General features: G+C 39.7%; 1 protein-coding gene across 4 annotated transcripts in view; it reads right to left on the bottom strand.

Moving 5' to 3' along the window:
- Nucleotides 1–26,315, bottom strand: part of LOC136858154 (transmembrane protein 39A-B) — a 406,589-nt gene that overhangs the window by 127,633 nt on the left and 252,641 nt on the right. Inside the window, exon 12 of one of the 4 annotated variants that reach the window (XM_067137492.2) lies at nt 16,155–17,480. The exons of 1 other annotated variant lie outside the window; for it this stretch is intronic. In XM_067137492.2, coding sequence (XP_066993593.2) covers nt 17,369–17,480 — 112 coding nt within the window. In that variant the 3' untranslated portion in view covers nt 16,155–17,368. Of the gene's footprint in view, nt 1–16,154; nt 17,481–22,274; nt 22,351–26,315 lie in introns of those variants that run through there. 2 more of the 4 variants (XM_067137484.2, XM_067137487.2) reach the window with 2 other exon arrangements.

Here is a 26,315-nt window from a genome sequence, read left to right on the forward strand (position 1 = left end):
CATTAGCCTGGATATCCTATCATATTTAGGAGCACCATCAGCTCCACGAATGTTCATCAAGCGAGCTCATTTGGTGTCATCTGTCAGATTCTCACTCTCAACAGTAGCACAGTCATAAATCTGAAGAGCTACAAATTGGTTCTGAAGCACATTCATTGCATCCTCAAACGACTCACTGTCCTTTCTCGGCAGCAATGATGGAAATCTTTCTATAAAGAATTGTACAGAAGAAAACTGGGCATCTTCAATTTTCGAAACATCTGCAACTTTTGCATGTTTCAGTACTTCATCATTGAGAGGCAACTTGTTAATAATATAATCGCACGCTGTGCAGAAGTAACACCTGGCAGATGAAAAGAATGCTGATTTATCTCTATCAAGTTTCTTCACCAAGTTCATTGTCTCAACGCCAATGACTAGCTCATCACTGTCTCTCTGATTCTCAATAGAATGGTATGGAACTTTTAATAAAAAAAAGAGAACTTTTGATCACTTTTGGTTTAACAAATCTGGAAAGCAGCTGCTTTAACAGGTTCGTCATTAATTCTAGTAGTTTATGAATGTGAGGGGAAGCACTCTGAAGTGTAGAATTAAGATTCTCAAATACAGGAATGACAGCATACAGGAAGACACAGCATGCCTTATTTAAGCCTGATGTCAGAACCATAAAAAAAAATTTCTTCACGATTTTGAATAATAATTCTTTAGCACAGGAGTGTAAGATTTTGAGACACATGCAAATATTTTGGGAGCGACCAATTCTGATGACACAGTAGCTTTCCTTTTTTCATGATCTTTGGAACTACCGGTACCAGGCTCGGCTTTTGGGATCGTAAATGATGTTAAGCTAGTAGTTGATGCACACTGAGCATTAACAAGCACCTCATCTTTAAAGAAACCCTGTAGTGGATCCCATTGCTCCAACAGCCTCTGCAGACACCTTCCTACCAATAGCCATCTTGTGCAAACATGTTTCAGTATCTTCTTAGTTTCCTTATTGTGAAGCTCTTGGAATTTCTTAAGGCGTTCCTTCCTCTTACAACTCTTTTCTAAATAATAAAAAATGTCGACTAATAATTCATCAACTTTAACAGGCAAACTGCTTGTACCTTTCTCAGCAGCCAAGTTAATCAAATGGCATGAGCAACCGAGTACAAAGACAGATGACTGTGCTTCCCTTAAAACAGCAGCAACTCCATTCTTTTTTCCAATCATGACCGGAGCATTGTCGGAACAGAACGCTACACAATTTTGAATTGGTATTTTGTAACTCTCTAATTGTGAAATTATCAAATTACCAATATTATGTCCCGTTGAATCACCCACCAAGGCTGGGACAGACAACACTGAGCTAACTATCTTTTCCTGCTTTCCCACAAAACAGGTGACGACAATAGGGTAAAGCTTCGTATTACTATTATTACTCCCATCTGTAGCTAAAGAAAATGGTTCACGTTGCATATAACCAACGAGTTCACTTCTTGAATATGTAGCCATTTCTTTTAAAATGTGCGTGGTTTTCGTACGACCACAGCCATATTTTTTTTTTTTTGCAATTTCTGAACCTGGAAACATTTTCCTAAACAGAGCACCAGCATGATCGGCAGCAGCTAAAGGGATATTATGTTCAATTAAAATGAAGTGAAAAAGCATTCCGCTCTTACTATATCAAGGTCAGCTCCAGAAGATGTAAAAAACGAATTAATTTTCTGACTGCTATCCTTAAATTTTGTATTGGAGACGTGTTTAACAGACTTAATGTGATTTACTAATTCTGTTCTACCTCCGCGAGAAACGCTTATATCACACGAGCACATGGTACAGAATGCGAATGTTTCGCCTTTTCGTGATCGTATAAAACAAGGAAATTCAGTAGAATATGCCTCCCTAAAAGATTGATAATATCGTTTCTTAGTTGAACTCATTATGAACACCACTAGAAATACAAAATCTTTTACAAATTCGCTACACAATTTCACCAGTTTCAGAACAACCGCCAATGTTACTCATAACCTCATACCCACACGCCACACACAAACAAAGCCTTTTAACTGTTACGAAGCACTACGCAGTTACTAAAACGTTATATATAAATTCACAGCCTGCTACTTATTTGGGAATATCTCAGAGAATGAAGTAGCAGTTCAGCATTGAGGTCGAACAGGCGACAAAATCACGATAATCGATACCGTACATTTACCCAAGACCGACTCCAATCCTCAGACCTTAATGCTACTCTCGATCGTTCAAAGATGGCGAATCGAGTAGCCGAAATTGTTGGAAATGTGGGTTTGTTTTGGTTTGTTGTTATCGTATGTAGTCGGTGTAAGTTTATTAAATTTGACGATAAATGTTAATTTCTTTGTAGAATATAAGTGTGCGAGTGTATTTATATGAGTCGGTGGGTACATAGGATCTGTAATTTTACGCAGTAATATGAGAATGTGCTTGTTTTGATCGTATTTTTACTCATTAAAAAACATGAGTGCACTAGGTGGACCAGTTTTTAGTCTAACTATGGCAATGCCTCTCATACAACTATTCTTAAGTTTCCTACGAAATAGAACAGAAGAGAAATCGATTAGGAATATACATCGTGATTATTTTAAAGTCCATGGCAAAACCGTAGCGTGCATACATCATTTTGAGAATAAGTCTGAGGTTAGAAAATCTAGTTCTCTACTTCCAAACTATTCGTGTTCCTCGAAAAATATTAACTTAGATAGAATATAATTGATATTGTGTTATTCCGTCAGTGTCTATGTACTTCAAAGTGTCTAGTGATTTAGATGCAAGTGTATTTTACAATAATCTGTGCTTTGCCTGCGGAGATGTTTGGTTGGATCTTGGAGTACAACAAAACTTATAAGTGTGACAGATGGAGCAATCTGTATACTGTTACACAAAAGAAATAGTGATTTAGAGGGATAGCTGGGTTTGTAACGTAGGGTTTTACACTACCAACACCTTCCGATTCATGCTGTGGCTATCAGTTATCAAGCAGACTGTGCCGAACTGAAGCTCGTGCATGTGGTTAAATATCAATGTTTAGTCAATAGAGTTTTTCCACTCATGTTATTTAATGGGTAAAAACCTATTAGGCTATATCTTTAGTGTCTGAACGTTTCATTACTAAGGTTACTATCATTGCGTGAAGTGCTGTTATGCCATATGTCAGCATTATATTAACATCATGTTAACATAATCATTTCGGGTGTACTTGATCTGAGTGACAACGAGCTCGAAAGCTGCAGTCGCTTAAGTGCGCCAGTGTCCAGTATTCGGGAGATAGTAGGTTCGAACCCCACTGTCGGCAGCCCTGAACATGGCTTTCCGTGGTTTCCCATTTTCACACCAGGCAAATGCTGGGGCTGTACCTTAATTAAGGCCACGGCTGCTTCCTTCCCACTCCTAGACCTTTCCTGTCCCATCGTCGCCATAAGACCTATCTGTGTCGGTGCGACGTAAAGCAATTAGCAAAAAACTAGCAATGATCTGAGTGACTCAGACGGTTAAGGCGCTGGCCTTCTGATCCCAAGTTGCTGGATTCGATCCTGACTCAGTCCGGTGGTATTTGATGGTGCTCAAATACGTCAGCCTCGTGTCGGTAGATTTACTGGCACGTAAAGGAACTAATGAAGGACTAAATTTCGGCATTTCGACGTTTCCGAAACCCGTAAAATGTAGTTTTAGGACGTAAAACGAATAACATTATGATTTCGGGTGTACTTCCCATTCATTGGGTGGTGAATTTAAGAAATTATCTACCACTTCAAAACTAAGGCAACAAGTTATGTTTGTGTTTCACAGTTCTCATGAGAGCGAATAAATCGAGGAATTTTGCACCTTAATTTATTTTGAAATATTCAAAATGATGCTAGAAATATCATTTTAACAGTTTTATCACGTATTTTCATCTATCCAGCGAAGTGAAATCTAAGAGAAAACGTTATTTGACGAATTGAAATGTCTAAATAATCAGATTGTTGGTCTCTTTTCTAGTAGAATATATGTGATTCTAGTTGATTATATGTGGTGCGTACTTGTTGGCGAAGCGTTTTCATACGTGTAAAAGTGATTTCCCTTACGATGTTACATTTATCATATTAAATTACGGCCGTTTATATAAAATGCACGTGAAATTTTCGTGTTAGCCAATACCAGCAATTCGGCTACTTCGGCCGCCATGTTTATCTTATATTACGGCCTGAGGATTGGAGTCGGTCTTGATTTACCGGTCGAATTTCAGCTACTATCGAAAGTCAAACAAATCCGATTTTGACGCAGAAAGCGAAAAAATAAAGCGCGGATATTTAAAATCCGTACAATAACATTGTTCATCCGTACAACCGTAAAACACACTCAAAATCCGTACATTTTACGGAAAACCGGAAAACTTGGCAGGTATGTGAAGGTGTTTAATGCATATAAATATAGCTTATTTAGAAAAGATGGAATACAAAATTATTTAGGCAAAAGGCTATAAAAAAGGCGAGAAAACAATGACTTTAATTTTAATCATTACATAATGTACAAACATACAACAAAATATTTTACAGTCTTTAAAGCCCTATGGAGTTAATACCTTCATTTTTCTCTGAACAGGCAACATGGATGAAAAAGAAAATTACATACTGTCCCCTTCAAAAGTGGTAAAAATCATTTACTGGAGAATATTTTATTTCTACTGTGTGTTGGAACATTATTTCGTGAACCAGGAAGGGAGTTTTAGCACTTCGACTCGGCTGAACCAGACACCAGGTGTACAGAAATCCCAGCCAAGGACGAGCAAGGGGGAGAGCGCAGATACAGCTAGCCAAGTAACCTTCAAATCAGCCGTGAGTGCCACGTGACCAGGCGAAATGTGTGTCAAGTGCTCGATCGATATTAGTGAAGGCATATGACGTCTGACTATGGCAGCCAATCAAGTGATTAATTTGGTGTGAAGTTAATGAATTAACCAATCGCTTATAATGAGAAGACGCACCCCTGTCTCAAGACGGTGAATTATGGATTTTCCTAAGGAAACTTTCTCTGAAATTTCTACCTCTAAACGCGACGTGTGGAGAATTACTCTGACTTCGACTACGGACGTGAGAAGACGCATTTTGCTTACTGGGGAACTTCGTCTTATTTAGAGCCTACAACTTGTTGCAACAGCAGTTCAGATATTTACGGATTCTACCTACAACTCACCAGATATTAAAAGATAAGTTACTTTTCCATCTCATCAAACAGCGGTGTGTGTTTTGGACTTGTCTCAGACGTAATTTCCAGTTTCAGCTGTCACAAGAACTTCCACAGAAGAGACCGTTGGTTCGAGTGCAAGTCAGGATGCCGGTCTTCTTACGAGATGAATGGTGTGATTTCCAGCGCGCCAGCATGTCCTCAATGTACGAGTAAAATGTAAAGCAGTCCAGACGGGCGTGACCAGGATCGATGGTGCGTAACGGGGTAATGCACTAGGTCATCAGCCCGAGTTCTACGACCGACAGTCACCACCAAGTAATATTTAAACATTGTTATTCTTTCTTCCTATCTGTAAATGTAATTGTAATGATATAGCCTCTACGTATTTGCTTAGAAAAATTTCTATTAGTTAGAATATTTCCACCTCTTCTTTCTTGGTGAAGGTAGTTTGGGAATGAGTATGTATTTGAACCTATTAGCTTGTTTGAGTGAATGTCATCGAGAAGTGTTTCAACTATCCCGAGTTCATTGTGGCAGGAGAAATAAAAGTAACACGACCTCAGCGTTAAACTAGGACTATTTGAATGATTTTTAATATTTGAATTGAGATCAAATGGGACAGTAATTTCGTGGATTCCATTATATCAGATTTCATTCTCGATTATACGATGTATGGTTGGATTTCGAGTGCAATAGAGTCATCTGAGATATTGTTGTACAGTAGCTTCCGCATGTGTGATCTTGCGCGGCCAGGGATGATGATAATAATAATAATGATAAAAATAAATTAACCTAATTATCGCGTAAAAGAACACCCAAGGTCATGAGCATAATATTAATTATTATTGAATAAGGTTGATGTGCGCTCATTTATATTAATTTAGGCCTGGGAAATGACAGTATCTGACCGATACATTTTATATATTTGCGCTGTGCTGTTATAATTATTTGACTGGTAGATGGATATTATTGAATTTAATAGATAAGTTGTGTATCCATTATTAAGTCAATTTAAGAAGAAATATGTTATCTGACATAATTTCTTTGTCGTGAGCGCAGATTAATTGAGAGCCACAATTATGGTGGAGAAGTAAAAATAAATATCGCAGCTCATGAACCGCGTGCGCGGAATGTTCATTCTGACCTGTGTTTAAGCTATTTTGTCGATGATTTTTGGATGATTTTTGTTCGTAAATTTTCCCTATACATCGTCGTATAACTGAGTTCTTCAATAAAGTGATAATCATTGTTCTATCACATCTCAAGTTGATGAGAGGAAGTCCCCACGATATTGTCATCGAGAGAATATTTTCCCTAACTTTGACTAAACATGAAAAATAATAATCAAGGGCTAGCATTCGTGTAAATATGTATATAATATTTCCGTGTATCTCTGTGTGAGTGTAGTGTGTGTGATTTGTCTGTATTTTGCTTATTGTAATTTTTCAATCCATATTTGTGATGATGCTCTTCGCTGTTTCGTGGATTTTTTGGCCAATTTTATGCCAACTTTAGTGGTTCATTATTTGACAGAATTTAAACCTTTAGTGAATTTTATTCGTTTTTAAGGAAGAATAGGATCTTATCTAACGAATACACATAAATAAGTATAGGCCATGTCAGTGGATTGAACTCACAAAATCAAAATTGTAAGAGTAATATAACTAATTATTTCAATCAATGGATAAATGTGGGTTGACATGATGTCAAGTTCTAAATTGTTGTGTGAAGAACAACTATTGAATAATTATAAAAGAGAGTTTATTAACTAATTTAAAGGTCAAGGAAGACGATTTAACCACAATTTCATGGGAGAAAATTTGTTATTTAATTTTCAAAAAGGAGTGAAAATGATCATTTTCAAACACGATTTCAGTTAAATCCATTGAAGAAGGAAATTTTATTTTCAGATTATTTAATTATTTACGGGAGAGATAATCTCAAATTAATTATTATTAATCACTTATTTAATTTTCAACTAAAAATATAAATATTATATTTACAGATTCAGGCATTTGCTGTTTCGTTTATCGATGGAGTGTCCATGTTGATAACGCCATAAAAGAAGACAAATCATATAAAAATTCCTAGATTTTGTAAATTATTGTAGAGTTTGAGAAGAGCAGTAGTTGTAATAAATGTGTGAAACCTATTTAGCTTTCTCTTATTTGCCACTAGTTCATCATCTATCCCTGCACTTTAAAATTTTCGCACAGCCGATAAGCGAACGATCTACCCCCTGGAGATCCTTGCTCACCGGCCGAGCTGAGCCCGGCATGACGGGTGCAGGTATAGATTTGGCGGCCAACGTGTTAAGGCCCGATTTATTGGCTGTACCAATAAAAGAACTCGATCTTGTAGTCCAGAATTTGGATGCAAACAAGATGCAGTGGCAAATTAAAATTTTCCAGGTTTACTTTCTGACATTTATTAGCCCAAATTTTTGTGGCGAACTACGCTCATGTTAAAGGTTAGGAAGGGCCTTCGAGATTTATTATTAAAAAAATCTGGATGATATTTTCTAAATTTATGTTTTTGCGGCAGATTTCCGCATAGTCTGGACTTAGACTATAAAACATTATTTTATGCGATAATAATCTTCTTTTATGACTGTGACTTCAATCCACACGTGACTGTCGATCTGAACTCGGGTATTAGACCATCGAACCTTGTCCGTCCAATGTCTGAACTGCTAGTTGTCTCAAATTAGAATGGGTACTGTTACTATGGAGGACCTTCGCAGGTTCCTAGAGGTAGTGACTGCGGACTTGAAAGACAGTTTAGAACAAAAATTACATGAAAACAGTGATTTATTGAAACAGGAATTAAATGAAAATAGTAATTTATTGAAACAGGAGTTAAAAGCTGAGTTAAATGAAAACAGTAGTTTATTGGAACAAAAGTTAAGTGAGATTAGTGAAAATAATGCTCAATTAGAACTCAAATTGACTGAGAATAATGCTCAATTAGAACGCAAATTGACTGAAAATAATGCTCAGTTGGAACTGACATTAACGGAAAAACTGAATGCAGGACAGGACAAACTAAAACAAGATCTTAAGTGTGCCCTGGAGGTAATTCAAACTAGGACAAACGAAAACTTAGGGAAATTGCACATGGACGTTACATTATTTAACGGAAAATTAGCGTCGGTCCAAAGTGAGTTGGTGTCCGTCAAGCAAAAGTTTTCCAATTTAAAAGGGGAAATTCAGGCCGGAATCGATAGCTCCATGTCAGCTATGTCAAATGAGTTTAGCGAGAGGCTAGCCAAAGTACAGACAGGAATACTACACGGACTAGACCAATACAAGGACGAAGTGAAGGGAAATTTTCGAATCATTGAGGAGAAAATTAGTGACAATGCCGAGGACTTGTCTGCAACTAAAACCGCATGGGGCAGGAAGTTCACCGAAATCTATGAAACGGTAAAACAGGTGGAGAAGGGCGTAATAGCCGAAATTAAGGTAGCCCAGGTCACTAATTCGGAGCGACTCGAATACTTTTATGAGACGATCGAGGAGACCCAGCAGAGTCTTAAAACAATGGACAAGGAAATAAGTGAAGTTAGAGCCAGCTCGGAAGCCTACAAACAGGAATTACAGGGAGGAATACAGGAGCTTGCCAAGGAACTAAAGCTACTCAAGTTACAAGGCGAGAGTAATAACATTGTGGCTAATACTCTGTTAGAACGGCAGGGGCAACTGGAGAAACGTGTATCCGTGGAAGTCCAATTCTCAACTCCCAAGAGCGATGAAAGAGTAATTCTAAACGTTCCTGTAAATACCACTAACCCATTTTTAGAACCTGTTAGAGGGGAAACGAGTCAACTCAACACTTCTGGTCAAACCCAAATCGTGAATATAATACGATTACATGAGGATCACCCAAAGAAATTTAATAATGTAAAAGGAATAACCTCCAAGAGTTTCATTAACGAATTGCAAGAGTTTTTCCGAGACAATAAAATTCCTGTAGAGCGTCAACTACGAGTGACCGAAAGATACCTGGAAAACTCAGTGTTGACGTGGTTTACAGCCTTCCGATATTCGTTTGACGATTTTGAAGGTTTTAAAAGAGCATTTTTAGAGAAGTATTGGAACTCAGATATTCAGGACCAGCTTAAGACAGAACTGTACGCCAAGAAATATGCTCAATCACGCCCACGCGCTTTTCAGAATATTTTCAAGTCAATTACGAAAATTGCGTGAGCTTGATGCACCACCAACAGAAACTGAACTAATAAAGGTCATCGTAAGACAGCTACCTGCGGACATACAAAGAATTATGATAGCCTCGAACGTCCAGACGGCGATTCAAGCTGAGGCCATCCTCAGGCAGTTAGATATGACATCCAGGGAACCATCTAGGCGAAGTACGAATCCAGAACAACAGGTATTCCATGCCACTGTCAATCGACCAGACGACAGGAACCTTACCGGCCAAGGGAGAAACTGGAATCGTAAATGAGGAAAGACCGTCCAGGGATCGTTCTCCAAGACCAGGCTATAGGAACGAAGGAGAATGGAATTACTACCGGCGGAACAATCGAAGAAGGCCGTATGAAAATAACAGAGATCGCTGGAGAAGAGAACCAAACGACCGCAGACTTGAAAACCGGAAGAGGAACTGGAGGCAAGAAGAGCGTGAAAAATATCTCCGCGAACTCCAGCAATCCAGCCAAGAACGACGGAAATGGCACCGTGCTATCCACGACCAAGACGTCAATCCTGACATGGTCGGCGCTGAGAGCCTAGAATACCAGAGCCAAACAAAAGGAAGAAAGGGAGCGTCCTGAAAGGGAAGAGCAGAGTCAGGGCGCTATTAAAAAAAACAACCCCTGAACTAACGGGAGATAGTCTGAATTCTAGCCCTTGTATTGACAATAAGACCCGAGAATGGATAATAGTGCAGACTGATTCATGGATGACAAAGTCGGAAGATTTACTGGAAGAGAATATGGATACCAATAAAGTTTGTATGAGGACATTACCGATAATTTTGGCCCGAGTATGTGGTGTTAAAGTAAAATGCTTGGTCGACACAGGGTCCACCATCAGTGTCATCTCTAATTCGTTTCTAAATGACTTAAACGAAAGATATAACATTCCGATTATTCCAGTGTCTCATGTAAAAATAAAGGGAATTATCCCGGATAAAACTGTAGCATGTAGACAACAAACCTTACTGGATGTCGAAATTGGTAATTCAAAATTTCAAAATATTTTTCTGGCCATGTCAAATATAAAGTTCAATAACATCCTTGGGGTGGATTTCTTAACAACCTATCAGGCTAACATCGATCTTAATTTAAATCAGATACTATTTCGGTCAAATGAAACAATTGAAACAGTCACAGTTAACCCATCAGAGATAGCTGATCAGAGTGTGTTCCAAATTAGTAACGCCTATGCACCGTGGAAATCTGAAGACCAGGAGGCCACTGAAGAAGTTCACCAGGCCCTGGACAATATAATAGAAGAGGGCGATAATGCAACACACCCGTACGATCTTATAAAATCCAAGGCTGAACAAGCATTAGGAACAGAGAAAGAGAGAGGCCAGCTCCGAGATCTACTAATGAAATATAAATCGCTGTTCGACGACAAACCAGGCCAGATTCCTGATTTTAAATACTCGCTGGTAGCTACAGATTGGACCCCGTTTAAGAAGAAACCATATCCGATCCCAGAGAAATTTCATTCTCGTGTGGCGAAGATTATCAAGGAAATGGAACGGGATGGAATTATCATGAAAGCTTGTACACCATTCCGTAGTGCTCTAGTAGTAGTAAATAAACCAGACGGGTCTCTGCGCATTTTCATCGACGCTCGTGATATAAATAAGAAATTAGTACCAGAAAGAGACCAGGCACCAGCAATCAAAGACGTCCTGAGGAAATTCCATGGCATGAGATTGTTCTCGTCAGTTGATTTTACAGCCTCCTATTATCACATACTGTTAAAAGAGAAGTCTAGGCTGCTACTGGGTTTATGTTTGATCAGCAGACTTATGTCTTTAGAAAATTACCATTCGGCATTTGTAATGCAGGAGCTGTTCTTATCCGAGCCTTAGATAGATGCCTTACAGAAGAAGTTAAGAGCTTTACCACCAGGTACATCGACGATCTGCTTCTGGCCAGTGAAACTTTTGAGGAACACCTAATTAAATTGGAAAAATTGTTAGATAACCTTTCTAAGTCTGGATTCCACATCAACTTAAAGAAATCGCACTTCTGTCAAGCTGAAATATTGTTTCTAGGCCATATAATTGATGGGGAAGGAATACGACCCAATCCTGTAAAAATAGAGGCCATCAGCGAGTTCCCAAGGCCGATCCGCGTGAAGCAAGTACGGCAGTTCTTAGGCATGGCCAACTTCTTCGCGAATCACTGTCCGAACTTCACGGAAACCGTCGCTCCATTGCAAGAACTATTGAAGAAAGGCAACAGGAGGAAGTGGAACAAAGAATGTGATTTAGCCTTCGCAAAGACCAAAGAGATGCTCTTAAATTATGATATCCCAATTTCGAGAAACCTTTTATCCTACAAACAGATACATCAGGAGTCGGAATTGGGGCCGTACTGTTCCAGGAAGACGAGAAGAATCCCGAGGACAAGATCTACCTAGCCTTTGTCAGTAGGAAACTGCGCAGCCACGAGAAGCACTATTCGGTAACAGAATTAGAGATGCTATCTATTGTCCATGCCTTAAAATACTGGCAGAAAATTATCTATGGGTTCGAGATAATTATTAGGACAGACCATAAAGCACTGATATTCATGCTAAAGGCCACAATGGCGTCTGAGCGCATTTTTAGATGGACCATGTTCGTACAGCAATTTAACATTAAATTAGAGCACTGTTCAGGAAAGAACAACATGCTAGCTGACTGACTGAGCCGTAATCCTAACGAGGAAATATTACAAGTTAACCAACTGGAATTAGTTCCCGAGGATCACGAATTTTTGAGGAAATTGAGATATATAAGACAAGCTCAAAAGCGAGATGGTAACTTGAGGCCTATTATTGACTTTTTAGAAAACAAAACTAAACCTAAGGACCCTGGGTACAGAAGAATAAGAAGGAAAGCGTCCCGATACCAATACTTAGATGGTACTTTATTTAAATTTATGGATACAGCGAAATCGAAGCTGAAAGTAGTAGTACCTTCCAAATTACGCGAGCCATTGATATGGCATGCTCACAGAATCACCGGCCACGGTGGCATTGACAAAACGCTAGCTACGATACAAGAAAAGTTTACATGGGACAAACTCCGGTCGACTGTAAGAAACATAGTCCGAACTTGTGACATCTGCCAGAGAGTGAAACCGAGCTCCCATCTACTCCAACACAGTCCCATTCCCATCATTCCTTCTAAGCCTAAACAACTATACGCAATGGACCTATTTGGACCCGCTCCGACATCGAAACGAGGCAACCGGCATGTCATCGTCACCATCGACGTGTTTTCAAAATACGTAACTTTGTACCCGATCCAGAAAGCTAACTCGAAATCAATAATTCGGCGTATCACTCGCAATCTGATTCCAGATATGGGCAAGCCAGAGGCACTACTCACTGACCATGGGTCCCAATTTACATCTACAGAATTTCGTGAAGCCATGGAACAGCTTTGAATTAAACACATTCTGAATTCTATCCGCCATCCTTCAAGCAACCCGGCAGAAAGGGTGATGCAGGAACTAGCTAAATTCTGCAGGATTTATTGTGGAAATACACATTGGTTATGGGTAGACGTTCTACCTATAATGATGGAGTGTTTGAACAATACTGTGCATGAGGCTACGGCACAAATCCCTGTTAGTCTCCATTTCAACCGACTACCAAATCGACCTTGGGATAACATCGTTCAATGCCCCGGTAACTTAAGGCCAACACTAGAGGAGAACATTCAAAAAGCTGCTACTTCATTACGGGAGCAAGCTGAGCGCAGACAACGGAGAGTAAGGGATAAAAAGTTTCATCGACCCCTAAGACTGAATGAATATGTTCTCTTACAGAAACCAGCCATTTCGGAACCTACCAGCAAATTCTACGCGAAATTCGCACCTTTTCGTCGGTCCTTACAAAATTATCCGAGTATATGGGAACAATGCCTATAAAATTCAAAGTCTTGATAAGAGCTATGAGGGGATTCATAATGCCTCAAATTTACGAAGTTACAACTGCCCTAAAACCGTAAATGATGCCCAAGTCAACACTATAACGGAAGAGGAAACGTCATGGGATGCGAGTGAGGATGCAGTGTACCACCACGCATCGACCCAGGTCAACCTGCAAGAAGAAACCTGTGAGGTATGTCATGTAATGCAAAACAAGATAATGGATCAACTTCGACTACTGGGCGCAGCACTAGAAGCGGACAACAGGAGGCTACGTGCCGGAACAAGAGTTGAAAATATGGCTTAGAAGTGTGACACATGTTTACCACTAAACTTTTTCAGAGAACATGTTAAGGGTCTATTTCCAGCATTAATGATTTCATCTTCCGACTAAATCATTAACCAGCCAAGGGAGAAAATGTCCCCTTCAAAAGTGGTAAAAATCATTTACTGGAGAATATTTTATTTCTACTGTGTGTTGGAACATTATTTCGTGAACCAGGAAGGGAGTTTTAGCACTTCGACTCGGCTGAACCAGACACCAGGTGTACGGAAATCCCAGCCAAGGACGAGCAAGGGGGAGAGCGCAGATACAGCTAGCCAAGTAACCTTCAAATCAGCCGTGAGTGCCACGTGACCAGGCGAAATGTGTGTCAAGTGCTCGATCGATATTAGTGAAGGCATATGACGTCTGACTATGGCAGCCAATCAAGTGATTAATTTGGTGTGAAGTTAATGAATTAACCAATCGCTTATAATGAGAAGACGCACCCCTGTCTCAAGACGGTGAATTATGGATTTTCCTAAGGAAACTTTCTCTGAAATTTCTACCTCTAAACGCGACGTGTGGAGAATTACTCTGACTTCGACTACGGACGTGAGAAGACGCATTTTGCTTACTGGGGAACTTCGTCTTATTTAGAGCCTACAACTTGTTGCAACAGCAGTTCAGATATTTACGGATTCTACCTACAACTCACCAGATATTAAAAGATAAGTTACTTTTCCATCTCATCAAACAGCGGTGTGTGTTTTGGACTTGTCTCAGACGTAATTTTCAGTTTCAGCTTTCACAAGAACTTCCACAGAAGAGACCGTTGGTTCGAGTGCAAGTCAGGATGCCGGTCTTCTTACGAGATGAATGGTGTGATTTCCAGCGCGCCAGCATGTCCTCAATGTACGAGTAAAATGTAAAGCAGTCCAGACGGGCGTGACCAGGATCGATGGTGCGTAACGGGGTAATGCACTAGGTCATCAGCCCGAGTTCTACGACCGACAGTCACCACCAAGTAATATTTAAACATTGTTATTCTTTCTTCCTATCTGTAAATGTAATTGTAATGATATAGCCTCTACTTATTTGCTTAGAAAAATTTCTATTAGTTAGAATATTTCCACCTCTTCTTTCTTGGTGAAGGTAGTTTGGGAATGAGTGTGTATTTGAACCTATTAGCTTGTTTGAGTGAATGTCACCGAGAAGTGTTTCAACTGTCCCGAGTTCATTGTGGCAGGAGAAATAAAAGTAACACGACCTCAGCGTTAAACTAGGACTATTTGAATGATTTTTAATATTTGAATTGAGATCAAATGGGACAGTAATTTCGTGGATTCCATTATATCAGAGTTCATTCCTCGATTATACGATGTATGGTTGGATTTCGAGTGCAATAGAGTCATCTGAGATATTGTTGTACAGTAGCTTCCGCATGTGTGATCTTGCGCGGCCAGGGATGATAATAATAATAATGATAAAAATAAATTAACCTAATTATCGAGTAAAAGAACACCTAAGGTCATGAGCATAATATTAATTATTATTGAACAAGGTTGATGTGCGCTCATTTATATTAATTTAGGCCTGGGAAATGGCAGTATCTGACCGATACATTTTATATATTTGCGCTGAGCTGTTATAATTATTTGACTGGTAGATGGATATTATTGAATTTAATAGATAAGTTGTGTATCCATTATTAAGTCAATTTAAGAAGAAATATGTTATCTGACATAATTTCTTTGTCGTGAGCGCAGATTAATTGAGAGCCACAATTATGGTGGAGAAGTAAAAATAAATATCGCAGCTCATGAATCGCGTGCGCGGAATGTTCATTCTGACCTGTGTTTAAGCTATTTTGTCGATGATTTTTGGATGATTTTTGTTCGTAAATTTTCCCTATACATCGTCGTATAACTGAGTTCTTCAATAAAGTGATAATCATTGTTCTATCACATCTCAAGTTGATGAGAGGAAGTCCCCACGATATTGTCATCGAGAGAATATTTTCCCTAACTTTGACTAAACATGAAAAATAATAATCGAGGGCTAGCATTCGTGTAAATATGTATATAATATTTCCGTGTATCTCTGTGTGAGTGTAGTGTGTGTGATTTGTCTGTATTTTGCTTATTGTAATTTTTCAATCCATATTTGTGATGATGCTCTTCGTTGTTTCGTGGATTTTTTGGCCAATTTTATGCCAACTTTAGTGGTTCATTATTTGACAGAATTTAAACCTTTAGTGAATTTTATTCGTTTTTAAGGAAGAATAGGATCTTATCTAACGAATACACATAAATAAGTATAGGCTATGTCAGTGGATTGAACTCACAAAATCAAAATTTTAAGAGTAATATAACTAATTATTTCAATCAATGGATAAATGTGGGTTGACATGATGTCAAGTTCTAAATTGTTGTGTGAAGAACAACTATTGAATAATTATAAAAGAGAGTTTATTAACTAATTTAAAGGTCAAGGAAGACGATTTAACCACAATTTCATGGGAGAAAATTTGTTATTTAATTTTCAAAAAGGAGTGAAAATGATCATTTTCAAACACGATTTCAGTTAAATCCATTGAAGAACGAAATTTTATTTTCAGATTATTTAATTATTTATGGGAGAGATAATCTCAAATTAATTATTATTAATCACTTAATTAATTTTCAACTAAAAATATAAATATTATATTTACAGATTCAGGCATTTGCTGTTTCGTTTATCGATGGAGTGTCCATGTTGATAACGCCATAAAAGAAGACAAATCATATAAAAATTCCTAGATTTTGTAAATTATTGTAGAGTTTGAGAAGAGCAGTAGTTGTAATAAATGTGTGAAACCTATTTAGCTTTCTCTTATTTGCCACTAGTTCATCATCTATCCCTGCACTTTAAAATTTTCGCACAGCCGATAAGCGAACGATCTACCCCCTGGAGATCCTCGCTCACCGGCCGAGCTGAGCCCGGCATGACGGGTGCAATATTTAGTCTGCAATCCTCTGTGAATTAACCAATGCCACCATCAATCCTCTATTTGTAACTTTTTCTTTTTAATATTTGCTTTATTTTATGAGTACCAACACATGCAGGTCTTACGGCAACGATTATTAGTAACTTGCTCTGTGGGCCTCAATTTACAAAATGTACATTAAAAAAAGGAGCATCCAACACATTTCAACACCACCAGCCTAGCAACCAATGAAGTGAACAGACTTTGGGTTGGGAGGAAGTGAGCGGCAACAGATTAGTACGATTTAATATACAGTACTACTATTCTTTTTCATATAATACTATTTATTTGCAGCAAAAGCAGCAGCTGCAATAGATGATCAAATACTGAGTAGGCATGTACAGAATTACAATCTTTAATTTTGATGATCATCATGAGTAGTAGGCCTACTGGTTCTCATTTGGAGGAGATTTAAAAAAATACAAATATACGGTATTAAAATGCATGGAAAGGTGTACAAATGGGCATTCTTTTTCTTCTTCCTGCCTGCAGTTAAAAGAAGCGATGTACAAATAGGCTGTTTGGATTTCATTTACCAGGATCTTCATGTGATCAAAAGTATTTCTTAATTCAGCTATTAATAGAATTATTTATTATACATAGTATTCAATACCTTCAAAGTGTTTTTTAAAGTATAATTTATTATACTTCAGTAAAGTAAAATTTTCTTTCATAACCTCTTCCACTTGAATGTATGACAAATGAAAATAAAAGTTTCAGGAAACAAAACACCTGTTCAACACAATGTAGACTTACCTTCTCATTAGAATACACAGATATGTGACGCACACACACAAGTCTCAACACCATGCACCTCACTATCACCTCCACTTTCCGCATCCATTTCCACCGCAGCATCATCATTTATCAACACACTATCATCAGAAATAAGAACGGACTACCTCAGGGAAGCGTGTTGGCACCAATGTATTTCAATATTTACACAAATGATCAGCCTCTTCCTGCCGGGACGAATAGTTTCATCTATGCTGATGATTGTGTCATCACTTCGCAGGGGGATAACTTTGAGGCGATTGAACAAACATTGTCCAAAGCTCCAGACACTCTTGTTGGCTATTACAAGACGACGCAAACCTGTATTTTCCATCTAAACAACAGAGAAGCTTCCCGAACTCTGAAGGTCACTTGGCAAGGCATAGCATTACAACACAATCCTACCCCGAAGTACCTCGGAGTCACTCTGGATCGTGCCTTAACCTACAGAAAACATTGTTTGAACATCAAGCAGAAAGTGGCTGCTAGAAACAATATTGTGCGGAAGCTAACTGAAACATCTTGGGGAGCACAACCAGACATAGTGAGGACATCTGCCCTTTTGTTCTGCTATTCCGCAGCTGAATACGCATGCCCGGTGTGGTACAAATCTTGCCATGCCAAAGCAGTTGATGTAGCACTCAACAAAACCTGCCGCATTATTACTGGATGTTTGAGACCTACACCTTTGGAAAAAGTGTATTGCCTTGCAGGATAGCACCTCCCGATATCCACCGTGAAGTGGCACCCAAGAAAGAAAAGAGAAAGGCGTTGACATCGGAAGCCCACCCTTTGTTTGGATATGAGCCACCACGCCAGCGGCTTAAGTCTAGGAAAAGCTTCTTGAGAGTAACCGAAACACTTGCAGGAACAGTGCAGCAAGCAAGAATTCAAGAATGGCGCGTCAGGAGTCAACATACGAGGATCAGTCAATGGATGACCTCAAAAGAGGAACTCCCTCCTGGCCATGTCACAGATTGGGTGAATTGGAGAGCACTGTGCACTTCCTGGCTAGTGACAAAAACCATCGATCTAACACACAGGTGTATTTAGTGGACAGCCTTTTGAAGGGAGTGAGCCACTGCAAAGATCTGTTTCATGTCAGCCATTGGCCCACATTATTGAGGATCCCGTACAGCAGACAAGATTTGAAATACAGTAGTTTCAGTTAAGATCATTTAGCGTGGCAAAGTTGGCTATTATGTTTTTCTAGAGAAATTCATTTTATAGGTCCGTATTGGACTCTGATTAAACCAAATAAAATAATAAGCAAGTTATTCCACCTTTTCAATACAAATTAAATAGTGTTTAACTGCATTGAATTCTGGAAGTGATGCTGTGCTTCACCAAATTCATCCGATAGTAGTGGGTGTTCAGGGGAGGGTTGTGGGTAATGGCACAAGATTTTTCAGTGCTTGGTTATAAAATTAAGTTTCTTTTGGAGGTGGATTGGTGGAAGTGACATCTCTCCTCTTCAAGTATTTTAAGGTAACATTAGTATATTTCATCTCATTGCGTAATATGTTATATGCTGGCCCCTTTGTCCTAGAGTTCTAACAACTTTGCCTATGCTGATGACTTTTATACAAACCATCACTTGAGGCGTCTATATGTCTTTTCACGAGAGTTTAATCCTGATGTAAACATAGTATGTCCACGCCTCCGCCAAAGAAAGAGTTGTGATTCACTGAGTGTGTAGTACCGACCTCCACGCCGTCAACGTCTCGTGTTCGGAAGAACTGGGCTGCGCATCACATACAACAGTACGAAGATCTGAACTTCTGAGTAAACGACTAAACCTGGATTCTGTTCACTTAGTTTATTGAACACATTCACGATGCACTGCCTATGGTCACTTCTGAGTTGTTTTCCTCTTTTGTGCTTTACTACACACGCTTGCTCCATTTCTCTCATTATAAATACCGACACTGACTTGTTGCTGCAAGATGCAACACCTTATCTCTACGCTGTACAGTTTGGGACTTTCCCTCACTATGAGACCCCTTGTGCCTTCATTTCTCGTTATATAATCACTATTTTATTAAAACAAAACCATATATATACTGATACATATGACAACCATATTTTAATTTGATTATGTACTCTTCCAAACTCTCTAAATGTAATAAATTAAAAATAAAATAAAATTAATGTGACGTACTACTTTTCTTCAAGCTCACATATAGTCGAGTGAGTGCGACGGTTGCTTCTCCAATCAACTACGTCCATGTCCACGTGCACGAGTTTTATTATTTTTCATAGTTATATTCTTAATGGTTTAATATTTAAGTTCCGCTGTTTTGAGAAATCTGACTCATAATGAACCCATGTTTTTTGTTAGTATAAATTTTGAATTCGCCTTTTTTGTTGCAATTTTGTATAATTTTAAGCGTTTTTCTAAAACTGTATTCAATTTACACTGACTGACAGAGCAAATGCAACACCAAGAAGGAGTGGTTCGAAAGGGATGAAAGTTGGGGAAAAAACAGAGACGGCACGGACGAATAATTGATGTTTATTTCAAACCGATATGCAGGTTACACAATGCGCACGGCATCGACTCAGTAGGATGTAGGACCACCGCGAGCGGCGATGCACGCAGAAACACGTCGAGGTACAGAGTCAATAAGAGTGCGGATGGTGTCCTGAGGGGTGGTTCTCCATTCTCTGTCAACCATTTGCCACAGTTGGTCGTCCGTACGAGGCTGGGGCAGAGTTTGCAAACGGCGTCCAATGAGATCCCACACGTGTTCGATTGGTGAGAGATCCGGAGAGTACGCTGGCCACGGAAGCATCTGTACACCTCGTAGAGCCTGTTGGGAGATGCGAGCAGTTTGTGGGCGGGCATTATCCTGCTGAAACAGAGCATTGGGCAGCCCCTGAAGGTACGGGAGTGCCACCGGCCGCAGCACATGCTGCACGTAGCGGTGGGCATTTAACGTGCCTTGAATACGCACTAGAGGTGACGTGGAATCATACGCAATAGCGCCCCAAACCATGATGCCGCGTTGTCTAGCGGTAGGGCGCTCCACAGTTACTGCCGGATTTGACCTTTCTCCACGCCGACACCACACTCGTCTGCGGTGACTATCACTGACAGAACAGAAGCGTGACTCATCGAAGAACACGACGTTCCGCCATTCCCTCATCCAAGTCGCTCTAGCCCGGCACCATGCCAGGCGTGCACGTCTATGCTGTGGAGTCAATGGTAGTCTTCTGAGCGGACGCCGGGAGTGCAGGCCTCCTTCAACCAATCGACGGGAAATTGTTCTGGTCGATATTGGAAAAGCCAGGGTGTCTTGCACATGCTGAAGAATGGCGGTTGACGTGGCGTGCGGGGCTGCCACCGCTTGGCGGCGGATGCGCCGATCCTTGCGTGCTGACGTCACTCGGGCTGCGCCTGGACCCCTCGCACGTGCCACATGTCCCTGCGCCAATCATCTTCGCCACAGGCGCTGCACCGTGGACACATCCCTATGGGTATCGGCTGCGATTTGACGAAGCGACCAACCTGCCCTTCTCAGCCCGATCACCATACCCCTCGTAAAGTCGTCTGTCTGCTGGAAATGCCTCCGTTGACGGCGGCCTGGCATTCTTAGCTATACACGTGTCCTGTGGCACACGACAACACGTTCTACAATGACTGTCGGCTGAGAAATCACGGTACGAAGTGGGCCATTCGCCAACGCCGTGTCCCATTTATCGTTCGCTACGTGCGCAGCACAGCGGCGCATTTCACATCATGAGCATACCTCAGTGACGTCAGTCTACCCTGCAATTGGCATAAAGTTCTGACCACTCCTTCTTGGTGTTGCATTTGCTCTGTCAGTCAGTGTAAATTCCAAACCCTTGTGAAAAAGGGCAATTAAATGAAAATAAATTGATATTGTAATTATTTTTCTTAATTGCAATATTAAAAAAAGCATTTCAGCATAAATGGGAGAATAATATAGAAGAACATAAAAAAACTGAGGAGAATACAAAATAGGATCTCTCTCACTAAAGGTTTGCAGTTCATTTAGATCTTGAACACAGTAAAAGAAAATGAAGAGCAATAAGTCACTTATATTAATAGAATCATTACTAAGATAGGTACTGTTCATACATACTTAGTTTTATTGTTGTTTTCAGTCTTCAGTGTGCTATTATTTATAATACAATGTCTGGCATTTCACGTGGACTATTGATGCAGACTTCAGAGATGGTGTTGGAACTCTCGTGACCAGTAAAAGCTATTTCACTTGTTAGTATTATAGTTTCATAAAACTGCAGTGATGGATGATCTTGCCGTGTTGAGCCAAGGTGGTTCTGCAGAAGATTTTTTATGTCTTTTGGTTTAGAGACAGGAAGAGTAATGCCTTTGATCACTGTGTGAGCTGTCATTTGAGCCAGTAATTTTCACTTTTACACAGACTTTGGTACTTCCCAATATCATTATTGTAAAATACCTCACCTTTTACATGAACAGAATTTTGTGCGAGAAATTTTGATAATCTGTAGTAAAATAAAATATTATTCTTACCACTCTCGCCTTCATTGTTGCGATTTCCACTGTGATGTATGTCTTGTTCGCTTTCTTGGACTTGATCTGGGATTTCATCTATTGATGTTTCCATTTTGTAAGACAAGGTATGAAAATAAATTTTTCGTTTCACCACTCGGAAAAATATACACGTTATACTACACAATAATGACAAAATACGAGCACATAGGAAATAGGATTGCTTTCGCGCAAATGACGGTAAGAAGCCTGCGAATACGTAAATCAGTGTTGCAAATGAACAAAATACAAAATATCATGACTTCACAGAATATATAGGGAACAATTTTGCCTACTAATATTATTACACTGTTGCATACTGTAACAATACAAGATTCCAGACAATAATGCTGCAACATGACATGGCCGGTTATGAATTCACTGCCTGCATGACTTGGCCCATTTTGTTGCACGACCAAGAATTCAGTGCTCTGTAACATGAAGACATGGACGATTTTAAAGCATATTCTTGTTTCGCCTGATAGTGCTATACTTCTACTCCAAATTGATAACCTTAACTCATTTTCGTAAATTTTGTGACTTGGCCGGTTTTGTTACGTCAGCATGGTTTTGAATCAGCTGTTAGATGGTATGAATTGCGGGTATGGTACAGAGTAGCAACCTCTCAATGTGTGAACACAGCACGTGCCACAATCCTGTGTAGCTATGCACACTTATTCAAACCTGCAAACTTTGGGGGTAGGTGGAATGAGCTAATTTCAAAAAATGTTTTGGCTATTGTATTACTCTTGGCTCATTTCACGAGTGTGCAAAATTTAAGCAAGAGCAGCAATTTCCCGGTATGCTAACTTTCCTTGTGAGATTTAATTCAGTCAATAATCCGAAGTAGTGGTTAAGTTCACAGTGTTAGCTGATATGAGGGGAAATCAAATATAAATGGGATTTTATTTTTTATTTAAATTCATTTATTGAAAAACACAAGGCAATCACAATTTATTTTTCCACATAGTTTCCTGCTTTTGAAATGCATTTGTCCAAGCGTATGGGCAGCTTTTTGATGCCCTCACCTCAAATAGAACAGGGTCGTGTCACCAGCCAGTTGCGCACAAGGTCTTCCACACTCTTATCATCTTCCGAACAAATGGAAATCACAGGGCGATAAGTCCGGGCTGTAAGGAGGATGAACCAAGTGTAGTCCAGTGCATTTCCTGTAGCTTGGAGTCAGAGCTGCAGTATGGGGCCTCGCCAATAAAAAAAACGGTTGCAAGAATCTTGCCAGCTGACAGTCGAGTCTTGGCTTTCACTGGTGCTGCCTCCCAATTCCTCTGCCACTCCTTACTGGCTTGTTTGGATTCGGGAGTGTTTCGCCACAGGTGATGATCCGACTAAAAAATGCATCACCTATTTCCGCATATCTTGCTGTAAGCCTCTGACAGACCTCCAAACGTCTCAACTTCAGATTTTCGGTCCAAAGGGGAGGGACCCACCTGGAACACACTTTACGGAACTGCAGGTCGTTTGTGATGATTGCTTGACAGCTCCCATAACTGATTCTGACTTGTTCTGCAATTTCTGATACTGTCTATCGTCAATAGTTTCTTTAACCGCACAAATGTTTTCGTCTGTAATGCTGGTCCAAGGACGGCGATCGTGTTGCTGAATTTTCCACATGTTCTCTTTGAATTTTTTATGCCAGGCAAACACACGCGTCCTTGTCAATGTTTGATCAGCGGACTATGCAGTCAATATCTGGCAAATTTCTGCCACTGTAACTCCTTCACGAGCAAGAAATTTTATAATTATGCGTTGCGCAGTGGAGGGATGCACCTGTCACTCCGACATCACGAGCGTTACTGACGAAACGGCGGGAAATATCTAACAGCACACTTCCCCACTCCTAACGATCCCGCCTAAGCATAGCAGAAGTACGGGGCCAGTCCTACCAACTGTTGATATTCAGGAACAAAAATTCCGTTTATATTTGATCGACCTTCGTATATTGAAAATTATTCTGGTAATTAACAAAGTCAAGTCAATGGTATAGATTCAGTGTAGCTATATATAGTTAGATGCATACTACACAATGGGGATTAATGGTGTGAGTTATTGTTACTAGCTAATATTACACCAGGAGAAGAGGAAATTTACTCTTATGCATTTATGTAGCAGCAGTGGAATTTGGAACCACGGAATGTGTACCGAGGAAGGTACTTTGCTCAGTGGCACATCAGGACCTTGCGATGGATAGGACACTAGGGAAGTTATCCATGAGGTCTAATTATTAGGCCTCCCCAGCAGTATCAAGAACAGATGAGAGTAGAGGTATTTCCATGGAATGAAGAAGTTGTGAAAAGAATATGTTAACTTTGGTTGATAAAAACTGTTCTGATAAGATTTTGTTACAGTAAATATTATTACTGTATTGTCAAATTTGAATATTAAGTGACCACCAAACAAAAGAGTTTATGGCAAACTCAAGGGAGATGCCCATATCAAGCTGATAGGAAGGACAGGCTGTATTACACCCACCTCCACCAAGGGACAAACAAGGAGCTACCTGGTGGAAGTCAACTTTTTTTCCCCCCCTCATCATCTGTCTGTAACGCTCAGTTGTTAGTGGAGCTCTGGATTTGTGTTAATGAGACAAGATTTGCTTGACATGCTCAATGATTGTAATTATGAAGTGCAGAGTAACAATTGTCCATCTCATGATTAAGTACACCATTAAGTTAAGCAACGGGTGTTTAGTGTTGGAACATATCTTTTAAAAAAAGAAAAAAGAAAAAAAAGGTTTGATAGGCGTGTGTGGAAGTACTGCAAATGATTTCCAGAAAGTTCTACACCATCAAAACCAAATGTCTATGTTTTGTTTGAAAAGTGGCATGCAATTGGGTCAGTCTTAAACAGAAAAATCCATTATAAAACAAGGGTCTGATCCAACGAAAAATTTGATGATATGCAAACTAGACTTCAGGTCTAGCCATTTTAACTCAGGAGTGTGGTATGCTGCCCACGTCAGAGCTGAGAGGGTTTAAAATTCTAAACTTTTTACCTAAGAGGTCTCCAGAAAGCACAGTTAAATGTTGCTGATCCTGTTAATTTCTGCTGGTGTGGGGCTACAGTCTATGCACGACGGAGATTCAGACCCTTGTTGTGGGTCATGTCTGACAGAAGCTTATTCCTCAGTGGATCATTCATCCTCAGAACACTCAACACTCAAAATCCCCATGCAATACACAAGGTAAGGAAGTGGGTGTTTAGTATGAAGTTAGTGGATGAAGAATAATTGGGTCCGTATTTGTTTATGAAACACTGACCACCAAACAATACTTGGGTATTATTTTGCATCCCTTTTTTAATATGCTGAGTGAGGAAGAGAGAGGGACTACGCCAACTGAGCAGGACAGTGCTACCACTCATACGGCACTTAATTCTATGGCTGCAATTAGAAACTTGTTCGGCGATCGGATGATTAGTAGGGGATTATGGCCTACTTGTTCTCCAGATCTCAGCATGTGTGACTTTTATTTGTGGGAAAATTTAAAACAGTCTATTGGAACAATCCACATACAGCTGAGAATGAAATAATGGATGATGATGTGCCACAGAATTTCCTTTGAAAATGCCAGGCCAGCATAAATGAAAAAAAAAAATTTTCAGCAGCTGCTAAGATATTAAGGCTGTTTCCTAACTCCTCCTTGCTGAAGAGAACAATCATTCTTCATGGGGAAAGACTGTAGGGTTCTGAAGGAGCACAGCCTGTCCTTTTCATCAGCTCATTATGCACACCTCATTTCAATTTGCCATAAACTCTTGTTTGGTGGTCAAAGTATAAATCTAATTAAATCATTTAGGTTGTGTGTATGTGTGTGTGTGTGTGTGTGTGTGTGTGTGTGTGTGTGTGTGTGTAGAAGCCTAGTTGCATGCTCCTACCACTTTTAATAGTTTTCAGTAGGTACTGGGTAAGACCCAAGAATGGAATACCAGATTTCCAGTTTATGTATGCAATCCCAGATAGGATTTCAATGTTCGACTATTGTTATTTGAAATTTGAGGGATCCTTTGATGACCTTTGGCATCCATTTACTTGCATTTTATGAGCTGACAACTCAACAGAAAGTAGAATTGGTCAGATTACAAATGGCAACAAATGTGATCGCTAAAGTTACAATACAGTAGTTAGGGCTTGCCAACTCGAGGCTGTAGAGGCGTGTTTGGTTCACTTGGAAGGAAACTAGTATGATTCACTGTCAAAGGATGAGAGTTCGAATCCCCGTAAGGAAATTAAAAAAAGAAAAAAGAAAGGGGATTGCTACTTCTGGAGAAGCACATGACCTTGGGGTTAACTTAGTCTACACAGAACTTAGTACCAGTTAATTCCTAGGAACAAAGACAGCCAGATATAGAGCTAACTCCTCTATCCTATTGACTGAAA

This window comes from Anabrus simplex, chromosome 1 (genome assembly GCF_040414725.1).
Source record: "Anabrus simplex isolate iqAnaSimp1 chromosome 1, ASM4041472v1, whole genome shotgun sequence".
Classification (NCBI taxonomy): domain Eukaryota; kingdom Metazoa; phylum Arthropoda; class Insecta; order Orthoptera; family Tettigoniidae; genus Anabrus; species Anabrus simplex.